This window comes from Lemur catta, chromosome 3, assembly GCF_020740605.2.
Source record: "Lemur catta isolate mLemCat1 chromosome 3, mLemCat1.pri, whole genome shotgun sequence".
In the NCBI taxonomy this organism is placed as follows: domain Eukaryota; kingdom Metazoa; phylum Chordata; class Mammalia; order Primates; family Lemuridae; genus Lemur; species Lemur catta.
In genome coordinates, this window is record NC_059130.1 from 23,831,862 (window position 1) to 23,854,301 (window position 22,440).

The 22,440-nt window shown below is 45.3% G+C and overlaps 1 protein-coding gene across 3 annotated transcripts in view; it reads right to left on the reverse strand.

Annotated features, from left to right (window-relative positions):
* PDZK1 (PDZ domain containing 1) overlaps window positions 1–18,139 on the reverse strand; it is a 29,663-nt gene extending 11,524 nt beyond the window's left edge. The window contains exons 1-4 of one of the 3 annotated variants that reach the window (XM_045544852.1): window positions 18,004–18,139; window positions 17,209–17,292; window positions 1,754–1,965; window positions 743–992 (exon numbers count right to left, since the gene is read on the reverse strand). In XM_045544852.1, coding sequence (XP_045400808.1) covers window positions 743–992; window positions 1,754–1,963 — 460 coding nt within the window. In that variant the 5' untranslated portion in view covers window positions 1,964–1,965; window positions 17,209–17,292; window positions 18,004–18,139. Of the gene's footprint in view, window positions 1–742; window positions 993–1,753; window positions 1,966–17,208; window positions 17,293–17,761; window positions 17,824–17,860 lie in introns of those variants that run through there. The other 2 variants (XM_045544850.1, XM_045544853.1) reach the window with 2 other exon arrangements.
* Between the last annotated feature and the right edge of the window lie 4,301 nt (window positions 18,140–22,440).

The window sequence follows — 22,440 nt, forward strand, 5'->3', positions numbered from 1 at the left end:
AGATGGAACCAACTGCTAACATAGTCCTCTGGTTCCAACCCATATCCCAGGAGAACCATTACAGAACTAAGGTCAACTGAGCGCAGGTCAGTCCGCACCACTGAAACTCTAGAAACAGAACTTCTAGTACTTCCTGATGGTCAGGGTTTCTCAAACCACTAGGTACCTCTCAGCTAGAGGTCAGGGAGTCACCTCAGAACAGTCTAGGCTGGACCTCAGCTGAGGATACTATTTAAATGTTATAAGAGGGTGGAGATTTTCTCAGTATCCTCAGCAAATATAACAGTGCCCGACACATCAATAGGTGCTCAAGAATTTGTTGAATAAATGAATGACTACCTGGGCACTCAGATGAAAAAAAAGATACTAATCTTACTCAGAAGTAGCTACTATAAAGATTCTCCTCTTTCTTGGCTTTTATTCCCCATTCTCCCCTCCACCTTCACCCTAAAGAAGCTAGAAAATAAAGGAGCATCAACCCCTCTAACCCTCTGGCCTCAAAGAGTCCTCAGCCTGATAAACACTTGGGAACAAGAGTGCCCAGTGCCTGCCTGTCCCCACCCCACTGCTGTCCAATGTTCTGCTCCCTCATTGCACAACTGTGCAAAGCAAAGGAAGGGGCAGGGAGGGAGGAAAAGCTGCCATGGGACATCTATAGCAACCGAAGAGTTCAACAAAGAAGAGTCATTAACCAACATCTTTATTTCAGAATCTGTTGTCCATGCCCCACCCTCAAGCTTACCGTGGACAGTCTTCATAGAGAAGCCATAGCTGTTCCCCTCCTTCACCAGGTAGCAAAGCCGTGCCTGGGTCCAAGTCTGCACTCCCCTATTTGTCACAGGAGACGGTTTCTTCTCATTCAAAACTTGCTCCTCCTGACTTTGACCCAACTCTTCCAAGTCCACCTGCATTTTCATTGCTTTCTCATAGGAATCCCCATCCAGAACTAGTAAGGTCACGGAATTCCCACTCTTTCTGACCAGATCCACAACCTAGGAGGAGAGAAAGGTAGCTTTAATGAATAACCCTCTATCAACTGCCAGAGGGAAATGCTCACCATCTGGCTCAATATCTGGCCCTGGAAATTCTGATAGCTGACCCCTGACACCCAGCTAGTAAGGAGATGGTACCCTGGCCACCTCCATTCCAGCCCTCCTGAGATCCAGGTGCTGATTAGGCTGGGCCTCTGGCACTGTTGGAATCTAGGGTGCGACCCAACCCCAGCCCAGAGGATGATTCCAAGGACTGACCCTTTCTAGAGATGAATGCTGCCTACAGCATAACAGATCCCCCCAAGTCTACAGGGACAGTAAGGTGTAGTGAAAACAGCATCCACTTGGCATCAGGCAGAATGGGGTAAGGCCAGACCCTTCCACGTATTCACAGCATGAGCACATTAGCAAGCTAAGTTAATAGCTTCCTAATCCATGAGATAGTGATGTACACCGCTCAGGGTCATGATGAGGATTTAATAAGATAATGAATATAAAGTTGCCTAGCATAGTCTCTGGCATATAGTGAACATGCAATGCGTGTTAGACCTAATACTATTCAAATCCAAGAATGTTTACAGTTCTTGGCTAATTCCTGGGGACTTGATTGGCAAACATAAAGCATAGTGATAAAAGTGTCCTGCTTGGCCAGTGGCAGCCAAGAAGGAACCAAACTCTACTGACCCGCAAAAATTACTCTGCAGAGGGAATGTGGGGACTGAAGTGATCCTATAATGGGAACCCCCAAGTGTCTCATTCACCTGCATATGTTCTTCCTTGTCCACAAAAACACCATTGATCCTAAGAACTCTGTCTCCATCCTGGAGGCCAGCCTTCTCTGCTGGGCTACCCTTCTCAATGACCCGAACCAGGTGGCCATAGGTATCCTTCTCAATTCTCAGGAAGAAGCCATAGTTTTTCCCTTCTTGTTTGGACAGTTTGCATTCTCGGGGGTTGAAGGTGGAAGCCATTTCTGTGATGAAAAACAAACGGATAAGTCCACGGGAAAGAAAATCTAATTGGAGGTGAGAACCCTGTCCTCTATCTCTCAGGATTCTATTTTTCCAATCACACCAGATCTAGACTGTTTGGGTAGCAACTTTGGGGATACAGGAGGTCACCTTCCAGAACTTGGTAATGATTTCCAAATCTATTTCCCCCAAGAACGACATTTTCACTTGAGTTTCAGACTCATGTATTTTAGTGGGTACTGGACACAAATGATTTCATTTCAATAGCTCTAAACTCCTCTTTGTCCCGACCTAAAGAAATTAAGTCCAAATACGTGACCCAAAAATTTTAAGAAAAAACAAGCCCACTCTCAAAATTTGGAGAGCCTATCAAGTTCGAGGCATTCAGAATGGATCTATAGACAAGACAGACTCATATTTTGCCTCCCATACTGGCAAGAACTTAATTATAACATGTGGTGACTGTTATGCTAGGGAAGAACAGAGTAAGAAGGAGAATAATAACAAAGGGTCTTGGGAAAAGGCAGTGGGGTGGGAAGAATTAAGAATACATTCCTGGAGGAATGACCTTTCTAAGAACTGACGGATCAGGAGTCAGGTAAGGTAGGATAGGTCAAGGAAGATCTCAAAAACAATTTAAAAAAAAAAAAAAAAAACAGAAGCCCGGGCAGAGTAGGAATGACCAAAAGAGAAACAATTCCTAGCTGGGCATGGTGGCCCATGGCTGTAGTACCAGCTACTTGGGAGGCCCAGGTGGGAGGATTGCTTGAGCCCAGGAGTTGGAGGCTGCAGTGAGCTATGATTGTACTCACAGCCCAGGTGACAGAGCAAGACCCCATCTCAAAATAAATAATTTAAAAAAAAAAAAAAAAAAAGATTCTTGCGGCCACGTCAGGGTTCTCCCTGCTGAAGCAGCTTCTATTTCCCTCTATCCTGCCCCTCCTGTTGCCTCACTTCAGGAGCAAGGCCCTAAGCCACAGGAGGAAGACAGGACAAGTGTGAAACCAACAGCTGGGCCTTTGGTACCCAGTTGTTAAGGGAAGACTCCTGCCAGTGCCCCCCACCCCTCCTGGCTTAAAGCTTTTTCGTTTGGAGAATGGGTGCCAGAACAGCAGGAGGCTGCTATGCAAGGCAGGGGGTCCAGAGCAGAAGGCTGGGGTCTGCTCTTTAAACTGCCTGCAGGGCAAGCCCTCTTGCCCCCTTGTCACAGTTCCCCACCTATAAGTCAGAGAATAAGCCATTTGTTTCTTCCCTCCTCAAGGGATAGGAATAGATGGCCACATGGGGTACAGGGGTAGAGTGGAGAATAGGGGACAAAGTGCTCCAGGCTCCCTAGAATCCACGCCATGGTGATTCAAGACAGCCATCTCCAACCTTCATGCCCACAGAGCCGTACAGTACAAACCAGACTGAAAGCCTCCCACTGCCTGATGACAAGGCCACCTCACGTGGTCTCAGCAAGGTCTGGCAGCCACATTGCCAGTGGCATGAATGACTAAGCAGCCAAGAAAACAAGAGATAAATAGACTTCCCATCAAGTGTCAAGGGAACAGAAAAGAGAAGCCAGGCTCACCAGCGGTCAGTGCTGGCACCTTGGGAGAGGTTAGCTGAGCGGTGCCGAAAGACACAGCCGGATACCAGGAACCACCCCTTTGGGAGGAGAGGGGAACACACGGGCATCGCCAGAGTCAAGTTTCCACACGTGCAGGCACCTGTTTCCGGTCCAGTCTGAGTCCTTAACATACTACTTTTTCTGATCATCCAGCCCGAAAGCCTCAGTTTTCAGCTTGAATCCACATCTATGTCCAAGCTCATCTCTAGACCCCATCAGCTCTCAATTCCATAGAGCCAAAAAGCCTTAGAGAAACAAGATAAGGTCTTGATGCATTTTCTTAGGAAGAAAAGGCAACAATTGTATAAATGAATAAGATCATTTCAGATAATGATACTTGCTGTGAAGAAAATAGGATGTCATCTCTGGGAACTACAAAAAACCCAAAGCCTTCTTAAACTTGGGGGTAATTTTTGCGGAACCTCATCCATATCCAACAAAATTTGAAACATGTCCTTATAATCAGAATGAAGGCCGCTAGATGCTATGTTTTCATCAAAAGATGAGGCTGTTTGTGATCAACATATGAATACTCATTTCTAAGGCACTCACCCCTAAAATTCAGCAATCTCACACCTTGCGGTGACAACCACAGGCTGTTAGTCTCTGTAGACCAAGCACAGAAAGTGAAACCTCATCACTGGTAGAGCTAGTCCCATGTCGGAAATGGGAAGAGGCAAAGTTTTTCCTGTGTTTCACTAGGGACCTGAAAGCCCAACATACAAGGAAACACAAGTTACTGTTTCCCTGGCAAAAACTCAAGTTGGTTTTGTTTGGAGTTTTCAAACAGCCAGACAGTAATCACTAGATCTGCACCTGTGGCTTTGCAGCCTCCGGCACTCAAGGTCAGAGTTTCTTTTCTATCTGGTGGAAGCCAGAGAATTACAGCCAGTTCGTAGCAACAGGAGTACTAAAAGGCTACATACTGGTGAGGAAACAACTACTGCTGGGAGCCCCCAAATACCTCCTGCCACCACGTCTGCAGCCATGGACATATTAATGCCGGTGTCCACGGACTGGTATGTGCCCAGGCCAAATTGATTAAATATTTAACACCCTCAACTGTGCCAGTGGGGAACGCAGACCAAAACCCCAAAAGTCTGGTCTTCCATGGGACCCATGGGGCCCTAAAACTATGTTTTCTTTGCCATTTTGCAGAAAGATGACTTAACTAGGTGTCAACAAGGCTGCACTCAGGCCCACCCTCCAGTGCTGGTTCCGTCTGTTCCACATCCTGGTGTCACACTGGCCCCTAAATCAGGGCTAGGATCAGTCACTTCAGTAAGACTGTCACTGCTCCAAGAGGAGGATGCCTGGGACTCTGGAACATAGGGCCTAACTAGGAAGGATCTTTGTATTTGAAGATACTGTTTGCTATTTCTTTAGCCCCCATGCCATCTTCTGCTGCCTGAGAAAACCTGGAGATCAGATTCCTCAGGTGGACAGACGTGTAACCAGTGAAGGCCTGTGAATCTTGCAGTATGTCAGCAATCATCCAAAACCAGAATCCATTAAGTTTTCAGTAGGCTTTATTCTCCAGTTAAATAGCCAAAATAAAATATTAGAAATGAAAGAAAGCTATAACCATTTCTGAGCTCTGGGAAAGAAAAGTCAACACATGGCAAAGTTCTTATCCCTGGGAAAGAACAAGACACTGGCTAGCAAGTAGGAAAGGCTTGGAGTGAGATGCCAAAGAGTTTTTTTTTTTTTTTTAATCAATCTTGATTAATAATCATGTTAATCATACCTTTAGACTCCACTTTCTTTCAAAAGAAATAATCACTGCTACCGGGAAAGAGAATAATATGGCCATGGTCAAGAAGAAAACCTGGGTATCTTCTAGAAGTTAGCAAGGCTAGGAAATGACCACGAAGGGGATGGGGGGTAAAGACTGCTGGATGTGGTCAGAGTAGAAAGAACTAAAGCCATTGGGCTGTTTCCCACAGGAAAGAAAGACCTGGTGGGATTCCCGGGTACCTCTTCCAAGCCTACGGCAGGCGCCAAAGGCTCCTCAGCTCCCAGCCAGCCATCACCATGGATTGATACGATCCTTCATGAACACCCTCCTGCACCAACTTCTCTGCACAAAGAGCTGGAAGTCTGAGCTGGAAGCAGTTTCTGAGCTTAGGATTGAGACCCAAACAGCCAGAAAGAACGGCTCAGCTTAGCTGCCCAAGACTGAGAGGAAATCTCATTTTCCCCCCAGGTTGCATGACTGCAGCTGGAAGCTCTAGGACTTCCCTCAGCAAGGCTAGCTGGGGAGGGAGTAAGACACATTCCCACTGACCCCAGCGTCAGCAGGACTTGTAGCGAAGCGTGCCTGTCCTGTCAGCCTGCATGTCAAAAAGGCCTCTGTTCTAAGGTAATTATTTGTGGAAATGTCCTATTAAAAAATACCCTCCAGCCTGAGCAAGAACGAGACCCCGTCTCTACTAAAAAAATAGAAAGAAATTAGCTGGACAACTAAAAATATATATAGAGAAAAAATTAGCCGGGCTCGGCGGCGCATGCCTGTAGTCCCAGCTACTCGGGAGGCTGAAGCAGGAGGATTGCTTAAGCCCAGGAGTCTGAGGTTGCTGTGAGCTAGGCTGACGCCACGGCACTCTAGCCTGGGCAACAGAGTGAGTCTCTGTCTAAAAAAAAAAAAAAAAAAATACCCTGTCTGGCTAGGCCCATTAGGCTCATAATCCTATCCATATATACATACAGAGTAGAGGACAGAGGTACACTGAAGGGATCTTAAAGCCACTTAGTTCATCAAAACTCCACGATCTACTGAGAAACATTTGAAAGTCTCAAGGTCAGTGGGAACCCGACAAGAACACAAAGCATTTCCCAAACACAATAGTCAACACACAGGGTTCTCTGAAACAAGTCCTGCTCAAAAGCAGAGAGTTACTTCTGTAGCTCCTGTGAGCTTCCAGGTATTATTTTGAAAAGGAATTCTGCAGCTGCTTAGAGACCAGGTGAAACATGGGCCAGGGAAAAGCGAATTCTTCTGAGGAAAATAAAGAGCAGCTCCTTGAGGAGCAGAGTCAGCAAGAGTTAGAGGCTCTCCCTTCATGGCCTCAATCCTGGGAGTTGTCCACCTGTGTCCAAAGGCACCAGCTGGTTTCATCTGAGTGAACAGATGTAGTTAGCTGAAGCAGTGTAAGACTAGAGCACCAGGCGATGCCAGCAATATTAAATCACGCTACCGTTTGAAAGTGCACTGTGTGTCAGGTGTGGAACACTATCTCATGTAATGCTCACACGGGTTTCAGTCCTAGCTGGCCCTCAGAATCACCTGCAGAGATTTATAAAAATAGATGCATGGTAGACTCCCACCTCAAATCTACTAACACAAAAACCTCCAGGCTTAAAACCTAAACATGAGCAAAGAAACTAGTGCTTGAAGTCTCCCCATGCCCCACCCAATCCTCTTCTCTCCCTGTGGGATAACTGACTCCCTCAGGGGTCAAGGAATGTCAAGGTTGGGTAAGCTATTAACAGCCACTCTGAGCTCACCTTTACCCAGCCTTAGCCACCTTTATCCAAGGTGGCAGCCTGGTTAGGAGAGGCCCTTCGTCACCCTGTGCAGTCCCCTCAGGATCCAGCTCTGGCCACAGTCAGCGGCCCAGCCCCAGTATGGGTGTGTGTGTGGCAACCTAAAGTCTGTTCCTCATGCCTCCCCTCCCCAAGTTCCAGTTCTGAGCCCAGCAAACATAGAATCAAGCAGATGAAAGCCACCTTTACCAGTTTGCAGGGGCTACGTGTCCTATCATTCAAGTCTCAGGGACTGCTCCCCACCTTCCTAAACCTAAACGTCTTCCACAGCTGAGGCCATTCCTTCCCCTCCCCATACCCTATGGGTGGAGTCCCAAGCTCCATTCAAGTCCGAGCCCTGCCAACCACCCTGTGAAGCCTGAGCCTGAGTGCCGGTCGTCAGCCCTGCCGTACAGTGCCTTGCTCCCCACCCACCTCTGCCCCCCACCAAACACAACTGGCTTCTTCAGCTGGCGTGCTGGAGCAGGTGAGGTCTGCCAGGACCATGAACACAGCTTCTTCAGTTTTTCACTAAGCATCAAGAAGACGTTGTCACCCAGACCCGATTTGTTTATGCCACAGATGGCCATCCCACACTTCCATGCAAAACACTGAAGCGGTTGATGGGATAAAGCCAGACACCACCCATATGCTCAAGGAACTTTATAGTTGAATAGGGTTAAGAAAAAGGTTTAGCATAAACACTACCACTATGAGCAGAGTGTAAGTGCCATACGACCTACAATGTGGGAAAAATTAAGGAAAGCTCCATGAACTCCATAGGATTTGATTTGGGCCTTAACGAGACAGGTGGGATTTCAACACATACAGAACTAGGAAGAGAGCATGTCAGGCAGACAATAGTGTGGACATCCGGGCATGAAAGTGGGGAAGTTTTGGGGCCTAGTCAAGGAGGCCAAAAATCCAATGAGGTAGAAGGACAGGCAACAGAAGGGAAATCATGGGTGACAAATTGGACTGTAAAGGCCTTGAATCCAGCCCAAGGGCTCTGGCCTTCCTTAGTTTGGGGGGCAGCAGGCACTACTCGAGGCTCTTATGCAGTGGGATGACAGGATCAGAGTTGGGCTCCAAGAAGGTAGGGGGGATGGACTGGAGCAAAGACAGACTGGAAGGAGGCCAGGCAAGAGGCTGTTGTCGTAACCCTACTCACATGATGAAGGGCTTGGCCCGGCGTGGTAGCCATGAGAACAGAACGGAGGTGGAAGAACTACAGAGAAGATTAAGTAACGGATCATATCAAGTCTTCAACCCTGGTTCCCTCAGATTTCTCCGTGCAGAGATGACCTCAGACCCAGCAGGTGTGATAACAGGCGTTCAGAATGCTTGTTTACACTGACCATGACCGTGGCCGGTAGGAACAGCTCTGTAGCAGCAGCCAGTGTCAGAGCCCACAGGCTTCTGTTATTCTCCCTATTCACTGCTTACTCCCCTGCCACGTTTGTGGTTTCCCTGTCGTGAGGAAGGATGCCCATGCACACAGCGGCACACGCAGTTAAGTCTTCTGAGGCCACAGCTCAATTTGAACACACTGCACTTTTGGCTCCTTTTAGTCCTGGGGTTGTAAGAATACTCTAATTCTACGGCTACCTGATTATCCGGTCTGCTTCTCTGTAGGGGTCAGTTGTACACTTTACCTGAGTTGATAATATTAGATCAGTTTTTTCCTACTAACCAAGCTTGATACCTTTCCTACTTCAAGGCTGGGGCTCCTCTTCTATTAGGGACTGAATTTTGCATCCCACCCCTAATTCATACATTGAAGTCCTAACCCCCAAGGTGACTGTACCCAAAGACAGGGACTTTAAAGAGGTAGTTAAGGTTAAATGAGGCTAGGCACAGTGGCTCATGCCTATAATCCCAGAACTGGAGTTTGAGACGAGCCTGAGCAACATAATGAAACCCTCAACTCCACAAAAACATTTTTTTGATTAGCCAGGTGTGGTGGCGCATGCCTGTATTCCCAGCTACTCAGGAGGCTAAGGTAGGTGGATTGCTTGAGCCCAGGAGTTCAAGGCTGCAATGACGCATGATGACACTACTGCACTCTAGCCTGGACAATAAAGCAAGACCCTGTCTCAAAAAAAAGAAAAAAAAAAGATTAAAAGGATAAAATTTTAAAATAAGGTTAAATGAGGTCATAAGGGTGGGATGCTAATCCAATAGGACTGGTATCCTTATAAAAAAAAAAATAAGAGACACTTGCACAGAGAAAAAAACACATGAGGACACAGTGAGAAGGTGGCCATCTGCAAGCCAAGGAGAGAGGTCTCAGAAGAACCAAACTTTCTGACACCTTGGATCTTAGGCTTCCAGCCTCTAGAACTGAGAAAATGAATTGTTGGTTAAGCTGCCCAGTCTGTGATATTCTATTGCAGCAGCCCTAGCGTCTTCTGAATGATACTGCCCACTCAGGCCGGGCGTTGGAAAGGGAAAGGGGTCAAAGGAAACCAAGCTCATGCCTTGGTGGCTGGCAGAAAAGTGATGCCATTAAAAGATAGTGTAGTCGTGAGGACTGAGATGGCAAAGTCTATTCGGGAAGAGTTTCAATCAGAGGACTTGGCAGAACATCACCCGGAGCACAGATGTTGGACTAGCGTCCAGGTCTGGGACCACGTGCAAGCAGTGCTGGGTAAAGCTCGTGAGTGAGAATATGAAGGAAGAGGACCAAGGAGAAAGCCTTGGGTAAACCTGCGTCTAAGTGGCAGAAAGATGAAACAAAAAGGAATAATCAGAAATCAGAAAGCCAAGATTTTACAGTGTCATCAAAACTAAAAGAATCTCAAGATAGGCTAGTTAACAATGCCAAATGACACTAAGAGGTAAAGAAAATGGAAACAGAAAATGCCACTTAAGTTTAGAAAATGGAAGTCTAGGTCAGATAAGGGACTAAGAAGTGGATACTAAATGACAGCAGCAACCAATATAGATACATCTTGGAGGAGAAATGAGCGTCAGGACAGCAGCTTGAGGGGAAGATGGGGTTGACGGATGCTTTTATTTTTAACATTATGTGAACTATCAGCGTCTTTGTGTGTCGAGGGGCGATATGGAGAACACAGGAAGTGGGATTGGCCTTGATGGGATGGACACTTCGGCTGGGGCAGGAGGGAAGCAGGAAGAAAATGGGATGAATAAGGTCACTTACCTCAGCGTCAATCTCTTCTGCAGAACAGCTGACAGATTGGGAACTTTGAGAATATAGAGCAAAGGTAGCACCAAAGCACCCCTGAGCCAAACAGGTAAGTCAGTGATGGTGGCCAGGAGAGGACTGGGGATTAGCTGCTTGTGAGCACCAGAAGACACCTACTATGAGAAGATAGGAGGTTGGTGTGCCAGATCTTCCAATTTCTCAAGAGAATCTAGAAATCTAGATTTATGCAAAATGTCTCTATTTTTAAAAGCAGACAGCTATCTTAAACTTACAAGAAACTATGGAAACCAAAACAGAATTGAGCCCCTGGGCTGACAGTTTGTAACCGCTGGCAAAAAGTATTTCCAGCAGCCACAGCATTATTTCACAAATTGAATACAAATTTCTAAGAAACTTAGATTAGAAAATATATATAATGAACTTATAGCAGACCAAACAGTGTGGGTTCTCATGGCTTCTTCTCACTGTACTAGAAATCAAAAAAATGTAAGAAATTGGTAAGAAATTACCCTAAGTTAGGATTTAACATGTTTTAAAAACATAAGGCTAGGAGGCGAGATTTCTAGATTGACGAGGAGCACGGAGCTGGAATGCCAGACTGTAGGCCATGTAAACTGGCAGGTAAGAGGAGTCAGGAGGGAAGGATTTGGAGACCAGTTCAGGGACTGACTCAGCAGGATGAGTGGGGAGAGGGGAGAAGGGACTGAGGAAGCAGTTTCAAAAGTTACGGGGTTCATACAGGAAGAGTCATCCTAAAAGATCTTTAGCACAGAATAGCTCCCAGTAATGAAATTCTAAAGCAGCCATGTGTGCATGTGAGAGGAGTCTCTATTTTTATTTCCATCTTCCCCCAGCATCCTACTCAGGGTAAAGTGCAGTAGGGAGAACAAGGGTTTGAAGCCAAGCCTAGTTTTTAATCCCAGTTTCACTATTCACTAACTGTGACTACATGGGCGAGTTCCTTAATTTTGAACTGAAGATGGAAGTACACCCAATGGGAAGCGCATATGGACCGTGATGATTGCCTATGACAGAACATGTAAAGCATCCCAGCACAGTCCCCGGAGCAGAGACGCCCTCTCCACCCAAGTCCCTGCCCTCTGGTGGGAGCCCTGATGCAATGTGAATCCCATTTTTCTGGGAGAACATGTGAATAGTGTTCCTCGTTTTGTTTTTTTTTTTAAGACAAGATTATAGACTAGAGATAGTCTATAATTATCAGCAAGAGATTCTCTATCTGCTCACTCCAGATCACCTCTGCAAAGCTCATTTTAGGTGGTGAAAAGTCGGGGCTGAAGATTTTGTTCCCCACAAAACAAAAGCTCAAATAATAAACTCGGATTTTCCTGGACTCAGAAGTATCATGTAAGTCTGAAAGCTAGGTAACTACAAAACAGGACCGAATGCTGTGTATCAAGGAGGAATATCCAGGGAGTTTTAACAGAACTTCAGGGCTTAACTAGCCAGAGTCCCACCACGTGGGGCAGATGAGCTCTAACGGGAGTAAGCAAGGAACCTAAGGAGGGAGCGAGTGAATTACCTTAGATGCAGACACCTGGCCCAGGCAGCCGGGGAGGAACCAGTGAACAGGCTCACTCACCACATAGCATCACTGAACTTCCAAAAGATTAGAGAAAGGACATGGGATAAACAGCATTCGGCTTGGAAGTAGGGAAAGAAAGGGGCCAGGTGTGATGATCACCATCAGGAGAGAGCAAGCCCAGGTACTGTCATCTTGGGCCATCTTCCAAGACCCAGGACTTAGTAGTAAGATCATTCCATAAATGCAGTTGTCTACACCACTAGGCAGGAGTCCCCTGGACCCACCATCATCTCATCGAATAGTAATTAGGAATCAGTTATGTAGTTAGTATCCCGCTCTCCACAAGGCGCTTATGTAACCAACACTCAAGCCATGAAGAGACTAAACAGTAAACACTTAGGACTGCTGGTGAATAATGTTTAATCCTGGTCACTACAACAGTGGAAGGACATTTGATTGTATAACCTAGGATGCAAATAATTAGAGTAAATTATTTCTGTTTGAGCCATAAGGAGAAGAAAGGGCAGAGTCTCTCTAGTAACTTTCAACCTAAACATTATTCACTTTCCACTGAACTCCATGCTTGTCGGTAAAACACCTTGAACTTCAGCAAGAAGAAAGGAACATTCTCAGGAAACTTGACTAGATGTGTCTGCACAGTGTACATTTTGAGGATTGCTGTTCTTCCAACATTTGCATGCATCTGTAATGGGAAAAAAGTCACTAGACTTTTGCTTAAAAAAATACAGTTGGTGTAAACTGTGTGATGTTAAGTCAGCAACTGTAGAAGGCTGAGAATTCCCTGCAGTCATCAGCCATGCACAAAGGCGTCATGCCCTACGCCAGCCATGTCTGGCTTCTTTCAGAGCCTGCCACAGAGCCTCAGCACTTGCTGTTTCTTCCAGCGTCATAAAAAAAAATCCTACTGTATCTCAGCTGATACTGACATGTCTCTAGCAAGAAAGATAATAGCAAGGAAGAGAATAATAGAAGAGATCATTCAATTTCATGCCTCAAATATTTTACCTAGAGCAGACCCTGTGTTTTTGATGCAGATCATATATTTAAGGCCAACTGGATTCCTCCTTTGAAAAGCAAGACCTGTGGAAATTAAAACACTCATGTACTTTAAATAACTAATATCAAAAATAAGCAGGGCCCTAAAGCAAGTATTTGCTTACTGTACTTTCCCATTGTAATAGTTACTGTTTGGTCTAAGCCAGGGATAGACTTCAAAGGTGGGAAGTTAATGAAGTGTGTTTCATTGAGAATTTTCTGGAGAACAGTCATCACAGGCCCAATGAGAACTTTTTATCCCCCATTTATGATAAAGAATGGAATCTGCTTATCTCAAAGTTCATTTGGCCTGCTGGTACTAAGTCCCCCCCACCCCCAGCCACCATAAACTCTGGGCTGGAGTTCAAGGCCTTCCACACTTCCATTGTTTATCCAAGAGTCTTACGAGTTGGGAGAGAGATGGAGTCAATATTGTGTGGAAACTGAGGTGCCCATGGAGAGAGGAGACCCCTGCTGCTGCCGAGACCTGGTACCTGCAAACAGCCGAACCATCCTGAGGGGCAGCCGAGATGAGCGTTTTCCCCACATCACCATGTCTTGCTTTACAAGACACTTTGAACTTGCATTTCTACCCCCTCACTTTTCATATGTCTGGACTACAGAAAGAGTCCCCCTGCCTGCACTCCCTCCCAGTCACTGCCTTGAGACAAACTTCCCAACAACAGTCTCTTAGAAAAAAAAAAAATCCTTCAAGAAACAAAAGTCCAGACTTCTGGCTCCAGCACTGAGGCTGAGCCAACCCAGCCCCACCTCATCCCCCTGGTCCCCAGCAGACACCAGCTGGGCTGTGCATGGTCACCGCACCCAGCCTGCCCTTTGCTCATGCCACATGCTCTACCTGGAATACCTTCCCCACTGCTGACTACTTATTCATGGTAGGTGCTAAGCAGACATTTTTTCCAAGTGGACGGATTCAAGACCTACCCATTTTCAAGGCTCAATCCAAATTTTAGGTTATGTGCAAATCCTCCCGTGACCATCACAGTCTGAAGGTATCACTCCATCTTCTACACTTCAAGTGTCATTTATGTATCCAGCAAGTTACATGTAGTACTGACTGTGGGCCAGGTATCAGGGCTCAACCCAGAGTAGGCACTGTCCTGCCCTCAAAGAGCCCAGAATCTAGTGGGAAGAGTCACGAAACATAACTACCAATCGACGGTATGGGTGCTAGAATATTTACCCGAGAATGTTTTCTTACTGTTCTATACATTTATTGAGCTACTATTAGGCTTTAGGAGCCAGCCTAGGGACTCCTGATGTGTTCCGATTTCATCCTAATGTACAATTTTACAAAGAAAAAGACTCTGAAAAGCTGGTTTCCCATGGCGATTTGGATAAGCAGAGCCTGGATTCAAATCCAGCTGGGTCTGGGCTCCTTCCATCTACTCTGTCCCCCCACCCTGTAGGGTCTAACGTGCTATGGGAACAGACTGGGAGGAGGAAGACATCCCAGGCAGAAGGAACAGCACAAGGTGCGTTCAATGAAATGGTGAATGGGTCAGAGAGACCAGAGCGTGTGTATGTGTTGAAGGAAAGAAGTAGGTCAGGTTAGACTGAAGTACCTTGGACTCAGTCCTGTAGGTTATGGAGGAGCTCCAGTGTTCATGTCATGTGTTCCCAGCAAGATAAGCTCCCTTAAGAGCAGGCACCACAGCCCTTCTGTGTTCTCATACCATTAAGTATGCACTCAATACAACTGGTGAAGTCCATGAACTTTCTTGAGTCTTTGTTGTGTGTTCCCATTGGGACCCCATGGTTCCACCCAGCTTCATGAATACACAGTATTTGTGCCTCTAACCAGACTTGGAGCCTCAGAAGCCAATGGCTGTCTCAGACCAAGAGCAAACTTTCCATAGCTGCCACCAAGTGTGCTAGGGGCCATCTTTCCTCCTTATCAAAACTCCTTGCCACTGCCTGGGTTCCTTCATTTCCTGGGGTCACGCACATTGCAAAGCTGTCTGAAGATCATAATTGTAGCACTAAAGATGTGCTAGGCACTATGTACATTCTCTCATTGAACCCTCATAAATTTAGGAACTAGGTGCTGTTATGCTCATTTGACTGATGAAGGAGGAGAGGCTTAGAGAATACGAGTAAGTCTGGTCTGGAATACAGGTTTCCAATCCCAATGCCCATGCTCTTAGCCACTTAGACATAACACCCACCAGGCAAACAGATTAAGGAAATCTGGGCTGTCCCTCATGAAGGATCAAAGACAGGAGCTGCTGAGATCTTGAAGACACATCTAGCTCCAGCTTGCTACTCTGATTTCTATGCAACAAATGAGAGGATCATTTAACCAAGACATAACCAGAAAACCCCATTCCCACATGATCAGACTCTAGACTTCAGATGCCCTCAGTATAAGAGTGCTGCAGCCCCCTCTCCTGAGGAGCCCCTTTACCAAAACCACCTGCATCTATTCTTCCAGCTCCACTGCCACACCAGTTTCCATTTAGGCAAATATCTAAGCATCTATTCTGTGCTAGGTCCTGTTCTAAGAGCTGGGGATACTCCAGGTAACACAAGGAACAAGATCCCTGCACACTTGAAGCTTAACATCTGACAAAGGTGACAAGGAAAAAGTAAAGGAGATGATTTCTGATGATAAAGGCTATGAGGGTTGCAGATCATGGTGGGAGGCCGATTTAGAAAGTCCTTGCCAGGGAGGTAGCATTTGAATTCATACCCAGCTGACAAGAAGCCAGCCTTCAAGGTCCAGGATCTGCCTTATACTTGGTGGGCTGAAAAGGACATTAGCAATTTAGTCTCAACCCTTCATCTGTAGGTGAGCAAATAAAGATTCAATGAGATGAAAAGACTGGGACAAGGCCTCCTGGGACAAGGATGTTTCTTCCTACCATTCCACAGAGCCTTTGGATACGCACATTTGACATTGTGCTTTTAATTTCCTCAAACATATTCACAATTTTATTTTCAGTACAGCCTTGGGGACAAGAGAGGCCTGCACTTGATAGATGACGACTTTGAGGCTCTAGTTGGCTAAGTAACTTGTCTACTGGCCTGTCACTAACAACTCAATCAAAACCCTCCTTATTTGTATTCCGGTCCTGTGTTCTTTCCCCTAGATGAGGAGTAGCCATCTAGCAAGTGGTCCGTGAACATGAGACATCATTACTAACAACTTCATGTTCCGTGGTACAGAGAACGTGCAAAAGTTAAAGAGCAATTTACTTAGTCACAACACACAAACTCAAATCCCTGAATTATCTGTTGCGGGAAAGAACATGTGACGCCAGGTGACCCAACAATCATGGCCTGAGGCAGTCTGCACCCCATGACTTCTGGATACAAGACTGAGAGCTTCAGCACATTTCATTTCAGGGGTTTTAGTAATTAAGGAGAAATGGTTCCTCTTGAGGAACCAACATAAGAATCTTCATAGCTGGACCCAACCCAGAGCAGGGGTCTTCATAGCTGGTGAACCCTTAAGTCATATTTAAGTCCCTTGACTCTTCGCTTAGGTAATAAGCTACTAGTGCTTCCTCCCAAACCTGCCTGCACCACAGAATCATCTAGAAGAGCTTTAAAATAAAGATTTTTCAACCCACAACTAATGCAAGTGGAGTGCACTGTATAGGGGAAGGGCACGCTTGTAGCCCTGGCTCGGGTGAGGCAAATGCATTACATGTAACCAAAATGTTCGTACCCCATAGTGTCCTGAATTAAAAAAATAAAGATTTTGCAGATTCACACAAGACCCAGAGACTTAGAAACTCCACAGGCTAGAGCCTAGGGAATCTATGTTTTAAAATTCAGCCAACCTGGAAATTCATGGGTTTTTCTCGTTTCTTAGTGCTGTGATGTGGTAGAGAGGAGAGATGCTTGTTTTTATTACCCAGTGGGAAAGATAAGTTAGGTTGTACCCTTTAAGGGCTGCTTCCAGGAGAAATTCTCCTCCAATACCCAAGGCCCTCACATAGTAGGAAGGTCCTGGGACTGTCTCCCTGGTAACCTGTGAAGTCTGTTGTCTCACTCCCCTTTGGCGGCACATCAAACCCCCATACAACCCTGGGAAAGCTTTTCCTGAGATCAGTTTACCGATTCCTTTGTGAAGCAGACCCTCGCCTGCAAGGGTCAGGGGCGTCTCCAGCAGAAAGGATCTTAGAGTGTGGACGATCCCTCACCCACCCCCACGTCCTCTCTCCCAACCACCAAAGGGGCCTGGCTCCTTCCCCACGGGCCTCTCTTCTGCCCTGGACAGCCAGCTACCTGCTTGGAAAGAGGAAAGAAAGAAGGTAGTGCAGGCCCTGTGGCCAGTACCCTCAAGGGGGACACAGGGTGGTTCTTACCTATATTAGGAAGGAAGAGGAGCTGCTCTGTTCACTCGGGGATTTTGTCTCTGCTGGTGAGCACTGGTCTTGGAACTCACTGGACTTTGAACGAAGATTGATTTAAAAGCTGATCTATTTAACAGGGACGTGAGTTCAAGTGACCTCTGTCCTGCTTCCTGCCAGCTGGCTGGGCCCTGAGCTGGAAAACCTGACAAACCCTCCACAAACCCAACACTGCTCCGACCCACTGTCTCTCTGACTGTGGGGACAGCTCGCCAGTTCTTGCCTGCCGCTCCCAGAGAGAGGAGGGGAAGGACACCCGGGGAGGAGGTGCCACTATTTCCTGGGCTCTCTCAGGCAGATGACTTGGTCACACCCAGCCAACCCCCAGGCCCCCCAGGAGCCTCTACTAGCCCCCATCCCAGGGTCGGCCCAAGAACCATCACACACCAAGGCCTTCCTGGGGAGCAGCAACCTGTGCGACCCCCACCCGGCAGCCGGCCAGTGGGCCCATAGTCCCGGTAACTGGGGCAAAGCCAACCAGCCCGCCCTCTGCCCTGGGAGTTCTTACCTGCGCGCTCCCCAGGAGCCCAGCCAGCAAAGCCTGAGCTCTTACTTCCCAGGCATCCTTCTTATAGCTCTTTCCCCTCCCTAGTTTTCTCTTTCTCACCTGAGGGTGCTGTTTCTATCCTCCAGCCTAAAGATAATTGTCTTCCCCTTCACATACTCAGAGCCCCTCAGGCGAGCCCAGCAGGGTAGGGAAAGGCATTTTCGCAAGCTCCTCCACCCTGCTGCCTGGTGCCACCTGCTCACCCCCGGCCCCAGCTGCAGCCAGCAGCTGGCCCCTGTCAGCAGCATCCACGCAGACAGCTCCGGCACAGGCTTCTCATGAGCCCGCACTGCAAATCAGGGCAAGAGATTGCTCCAGGCAGTGAGGCAAAGCGAACCCACAGCCCGAGGACTGGGTGGCCTCACCCCTCCTCCACCCACACTAGAAGAGCCACTTGTCTTAACTGGGCCTTGGCTTTGCCCCCAACGGAGGCCTGGGCCAGTGGTTATGTGGTTTAAAGTGACAAACAGTTGGGCAGCTTCCTCATACCAGGTCTTCTCTGCCTTGAGGCTATGCCCTCTTGGCCCCGTCTTCTAGAGCAGAAGGGTAGAGTGGGAAAATCTGGATTTAAGATCAAAACACCTGAGTTCAAACGCGTACTTTGCCATTTCCCAGGTGTTTGATCTAGAGCAGTTCATTTCTGAGTCTCACTTACCTTCATCATCTTTAAATGGTTGTCATACTGTTTTTAGAAATTTTTTAGGTTGAGTCAAAATATCCCTCACCTCTACCTCTCTGGATCTACACAGATTAAGTTCATTCTTTATTCCACATAGAGTTCTTCATATATTTGATGGCTGATGTATCCTCATAAGCCTTCTTTTCTCTGGGATTCAATAAATGTCCCTCCTTCCATAAGGTGGTTTGCCTGTGCAACGACTTCAAGAGGTCTCACTCTGGACCTCAACTGATTTGTAAATTTCCCTCTTAAAAATCAGTGCTTAAAGAGGAAATTTTTTAAGGTGAGAGAATTGTGTTATATCTTCAGTGGGCGGGTGGCTACCCAATTGTCTATAATTGCCAAAATTCATCAAACTACACACCCAAGACAGATGAATTATACTGCAACTAAATAATTCTTTAGTTTTTAAAGAAAGGAGCCTAATTCAGTAAAATTTATTCTTGAAATAAATAAATAAGTTGTATGAGGGGAAAAAAAAAAAGACAGCCTTATAGTAAAGCTATTTCAAGAGCCTTGAAGCCAATCAAGAGGCTTCTCAGACCCATCCTTCCATTACCAACACAGAGCGAACAAACAGCCACAAGCCTTCATGCTGGAAATAAAAGAGGCCTTGAAATGCAGAGACAGTATTGGTTCAAAATTAAATAAAAATGAGCAATTGGTTGTTTTTTTGGATGGCAAAACCCTTTCCTGGTAGGATGTTGAACTGAATGAGATTTGCTCTCACTGAAACTTGAATTTTAAAAAATCTTACACCTATAAGTTGATCTGATCTGATTAATCAAAGCAAAGTAAGTCTTTTTACTGAGTACATAGATGTAGACATTAATGAGAAGGAAAAACATTGTTATCTAATATGTGCCGAGTGAGCCTTTATATCTATTATTCTGTTTAAACTTCACCAGGACCCTATGAGATAATATCCATTTTACAGATAAGAGAGCTTATATTCATCAGGTTAATTACCCTGCTTAAGATCACCTGACTCGGAGGCTTGCGGAGTCAGCACTGGTTCACAGACTGTCTCCTTAGGTGGTGTTTGCCTCTGTGATAAGGCTCTCCCTCCCTGAAGGTTCTCAAGCAGAGGCTGACTATGAGCTGTGAGTCGTGTTACAGAAAGATGTCCTGCATTGTTAGGGAGATTGGAGGAGGTGATTTCTTGGGTCCCTTCCAACTCTAAGATTCTGTGATCCTAAATACCATGGATACTAAGGCAACTCACCCATGAGGGTGTGGGATATAAGTTCTAGTCCGTGAGTACAGGGCCTGTACATAAGAATTATGAGCATGGTCTTTGGCATCAAACAGATGCTGAATTGAATCCTAAATCTGACGCTGAAAGCTTTGTATTTTTTTTATTGTGAGCCCAAGTTTGTCTGGGCTTTACCTGTGGGAAACCTTGGCAGCCAGGGTGGAGGGTTTTCTTTTGGTTTTGTCAGGAAGCACCTCTTCATATTCCTGGAACTGTGAGGAAAGGCACTAACAACCTGGGACCAATTTATGTTAATTACTTGCCTTGGCTTTCTGGATCATGCAAATAATTAATGTCAGTTACAACCCCAGCTTCCTCCTTCTCCCAAGGCAGATTTGTGGCTTGAAATTTGCAAAGACAATTCTTCTTTCTTCCCAGAGTCTCTGGGCCAAGATAGACTGTTTCCTTGTTATCCCACTGATCTCTTTTTTTCCTGTTCCATTGTTTTCTATAAACATCTTTTTATCTTACTTATATATTATATTTACTTATTATTTTCTGCCTTGCCCCTACCAAAATTCCCCCAAGAGCAGGGATTTGTATTTTTGCCACTGTATGCTAAGTGCCTGGAATATAAGCCTAGCAGATAGTAAGCTTTCAGAAAATGTTATTGAATAAATAAACAAACAAATATCCTCTTGCCAGTGGGGCTGGCTTTTAGCCCACACTTTCACTAAGAATGCAGCCTTTGAGGGTCTCGGCTCTATGTAGAGGTCTCAGTTCCTAGATCTTAGCTCCTGTCCCAAAGTGACCCTCTGAAAACAAACCACTTGGGTTACTGGTTTGCAGCTTTCTCTTCATTTCTGGACCTAAGAGATTTATTTTCCTTTTTTCTAAGCTCTGTTATCTAGTTGAAAAAAATGTTTGAGATATTTTACCCAGTATTTCTATGAACTTTATAGAGCGAGGGTTTTTAAATTATCTAGTCTACCAGAAATGGTTCTACCACTTAGTACTTTGCCTCTCAAAGATCCAGCATTTTCATCTGTAAAATATAGATAATATTTTACAGAGGATTGCTCAGAGACTTAAGAAAACATTTGTATAGTGTTCAGACCTGCAAATGCTCAGTACATACTAACATTGTTATTATCATTTTTTCAAGAATAGGCCCTCTTAATTTATGGACACATTGTACAAACAGGCTTATAAAAATAAATGGGCTAGAAGTACATGGTGGGCAATTCAGGACTTTGGCATATTGGGGGGCATTATGGATGGCATTTGTGTCTGCTCACAACCCAGCATTTTGTGCAACTAATTTGTCAGAAACAGAGAACTAGGAAGACTTCCTAATGTTTCCCAATATTCTCCCCACCATGTCACGCATAGAAATTGATAACAGTTGTATAGTTCACAGGGTGAACAGATGGGGGTTTTCTGTTCCTCTCTCTCCCTTGGGCCAGCTACCCCACACTTTACCCAGACTCCCCAGAGGTTGAAGGGATTAACATTTTGACATAGAAAACTTTAAAACCATAAAATGTCATTGAAAGCAACTAAATAAAATCTAAGTAAATGAAGATTATACCATATTCATGGATTGAAAAACTCAACACTGTCACTTCTGTCCAAACTGATCTACAGGTCAATGTAATATTTCCAATCAAATTTCCCAAAGGGTTTGTTTGTTTTTGTTTGTTTGGTTTTTGGTGGAACCTGACAAACTAGCTTGAAAAATAAGAATAAGGAAAGAGTTGCTCTACTGTATATCAGGACAGTAGAGTGACAGTAATTACTACAATAAGGTATTGGCACAAGATAGACAAATGAACAATTGAAATAGATTAGAAAGCCCCAAAACAGACCCACATATATATGAACAGTTGACTTATGACAAAAAACAGAAGTAAAGGCTGTTTTTGTTCCATCCAACAAATCGTTCTGATGGATTCCTTTTATGTCTGGTTTATTTCATTCAATATGTTTATCGGATTCACCCATGTTGCTGTATGTAGCTATATTTCCTTTGTTTTCATTTTAGGATTCCATTTATATAATGTCCAAACACGGAGCAGAACTTTGAGGGCTGCCTGCTAAAGGTGGTAACATAATATCCTGACTTCTGAGATGCTGGCAAGATTCTAGTTCTTGAGCGAAGTGGTGGTTACACAAGTTTTATGATTAGTAATTGAGCTACACATTTTTATTTTATGCACTTATTGTGTGTATATATTATATTTGACAAGGAGGTTAAGAAATAAGAAATTTTAAATATTCCAATATGTGTATAGCATACTGGAGTAAGAAACAGCAGCTCCTCAAGGCTGGAAGTGAGCTCCTGAGGGTTTCGGCCGTACTTGGCCCTGTGTGGTCTATTCAAAAGTGGAAGGGATCCTCACCTTGGCATGCCAGTAACCTACATGTGGCACACCTGAGCAATCTGGTCAGGAAGTTTTGATCTCTCCACCTCAATTCTTTTTTAAATTCGGGTAAAATATACATAACAAAAATTTTACCATTTTAACCATTATTGAGAGTACAGTTCAGTGGCATTAAGTATGTTCACATTGTACAATCATCAGCACTATCCATCTCCAGAACTTTTTCATCTCCCCAAACTGAAATTTTTACTCATTAAATAATAACTTCTCATTCCTCCTTCTCCTCAGACTCTGGCAACCACCATTCTACTTTCTGTCTCTATGAATTTGACTATTCCAGGTGCCCCATGTAAGTGGAATCATATACTATTTATCCTTTTTG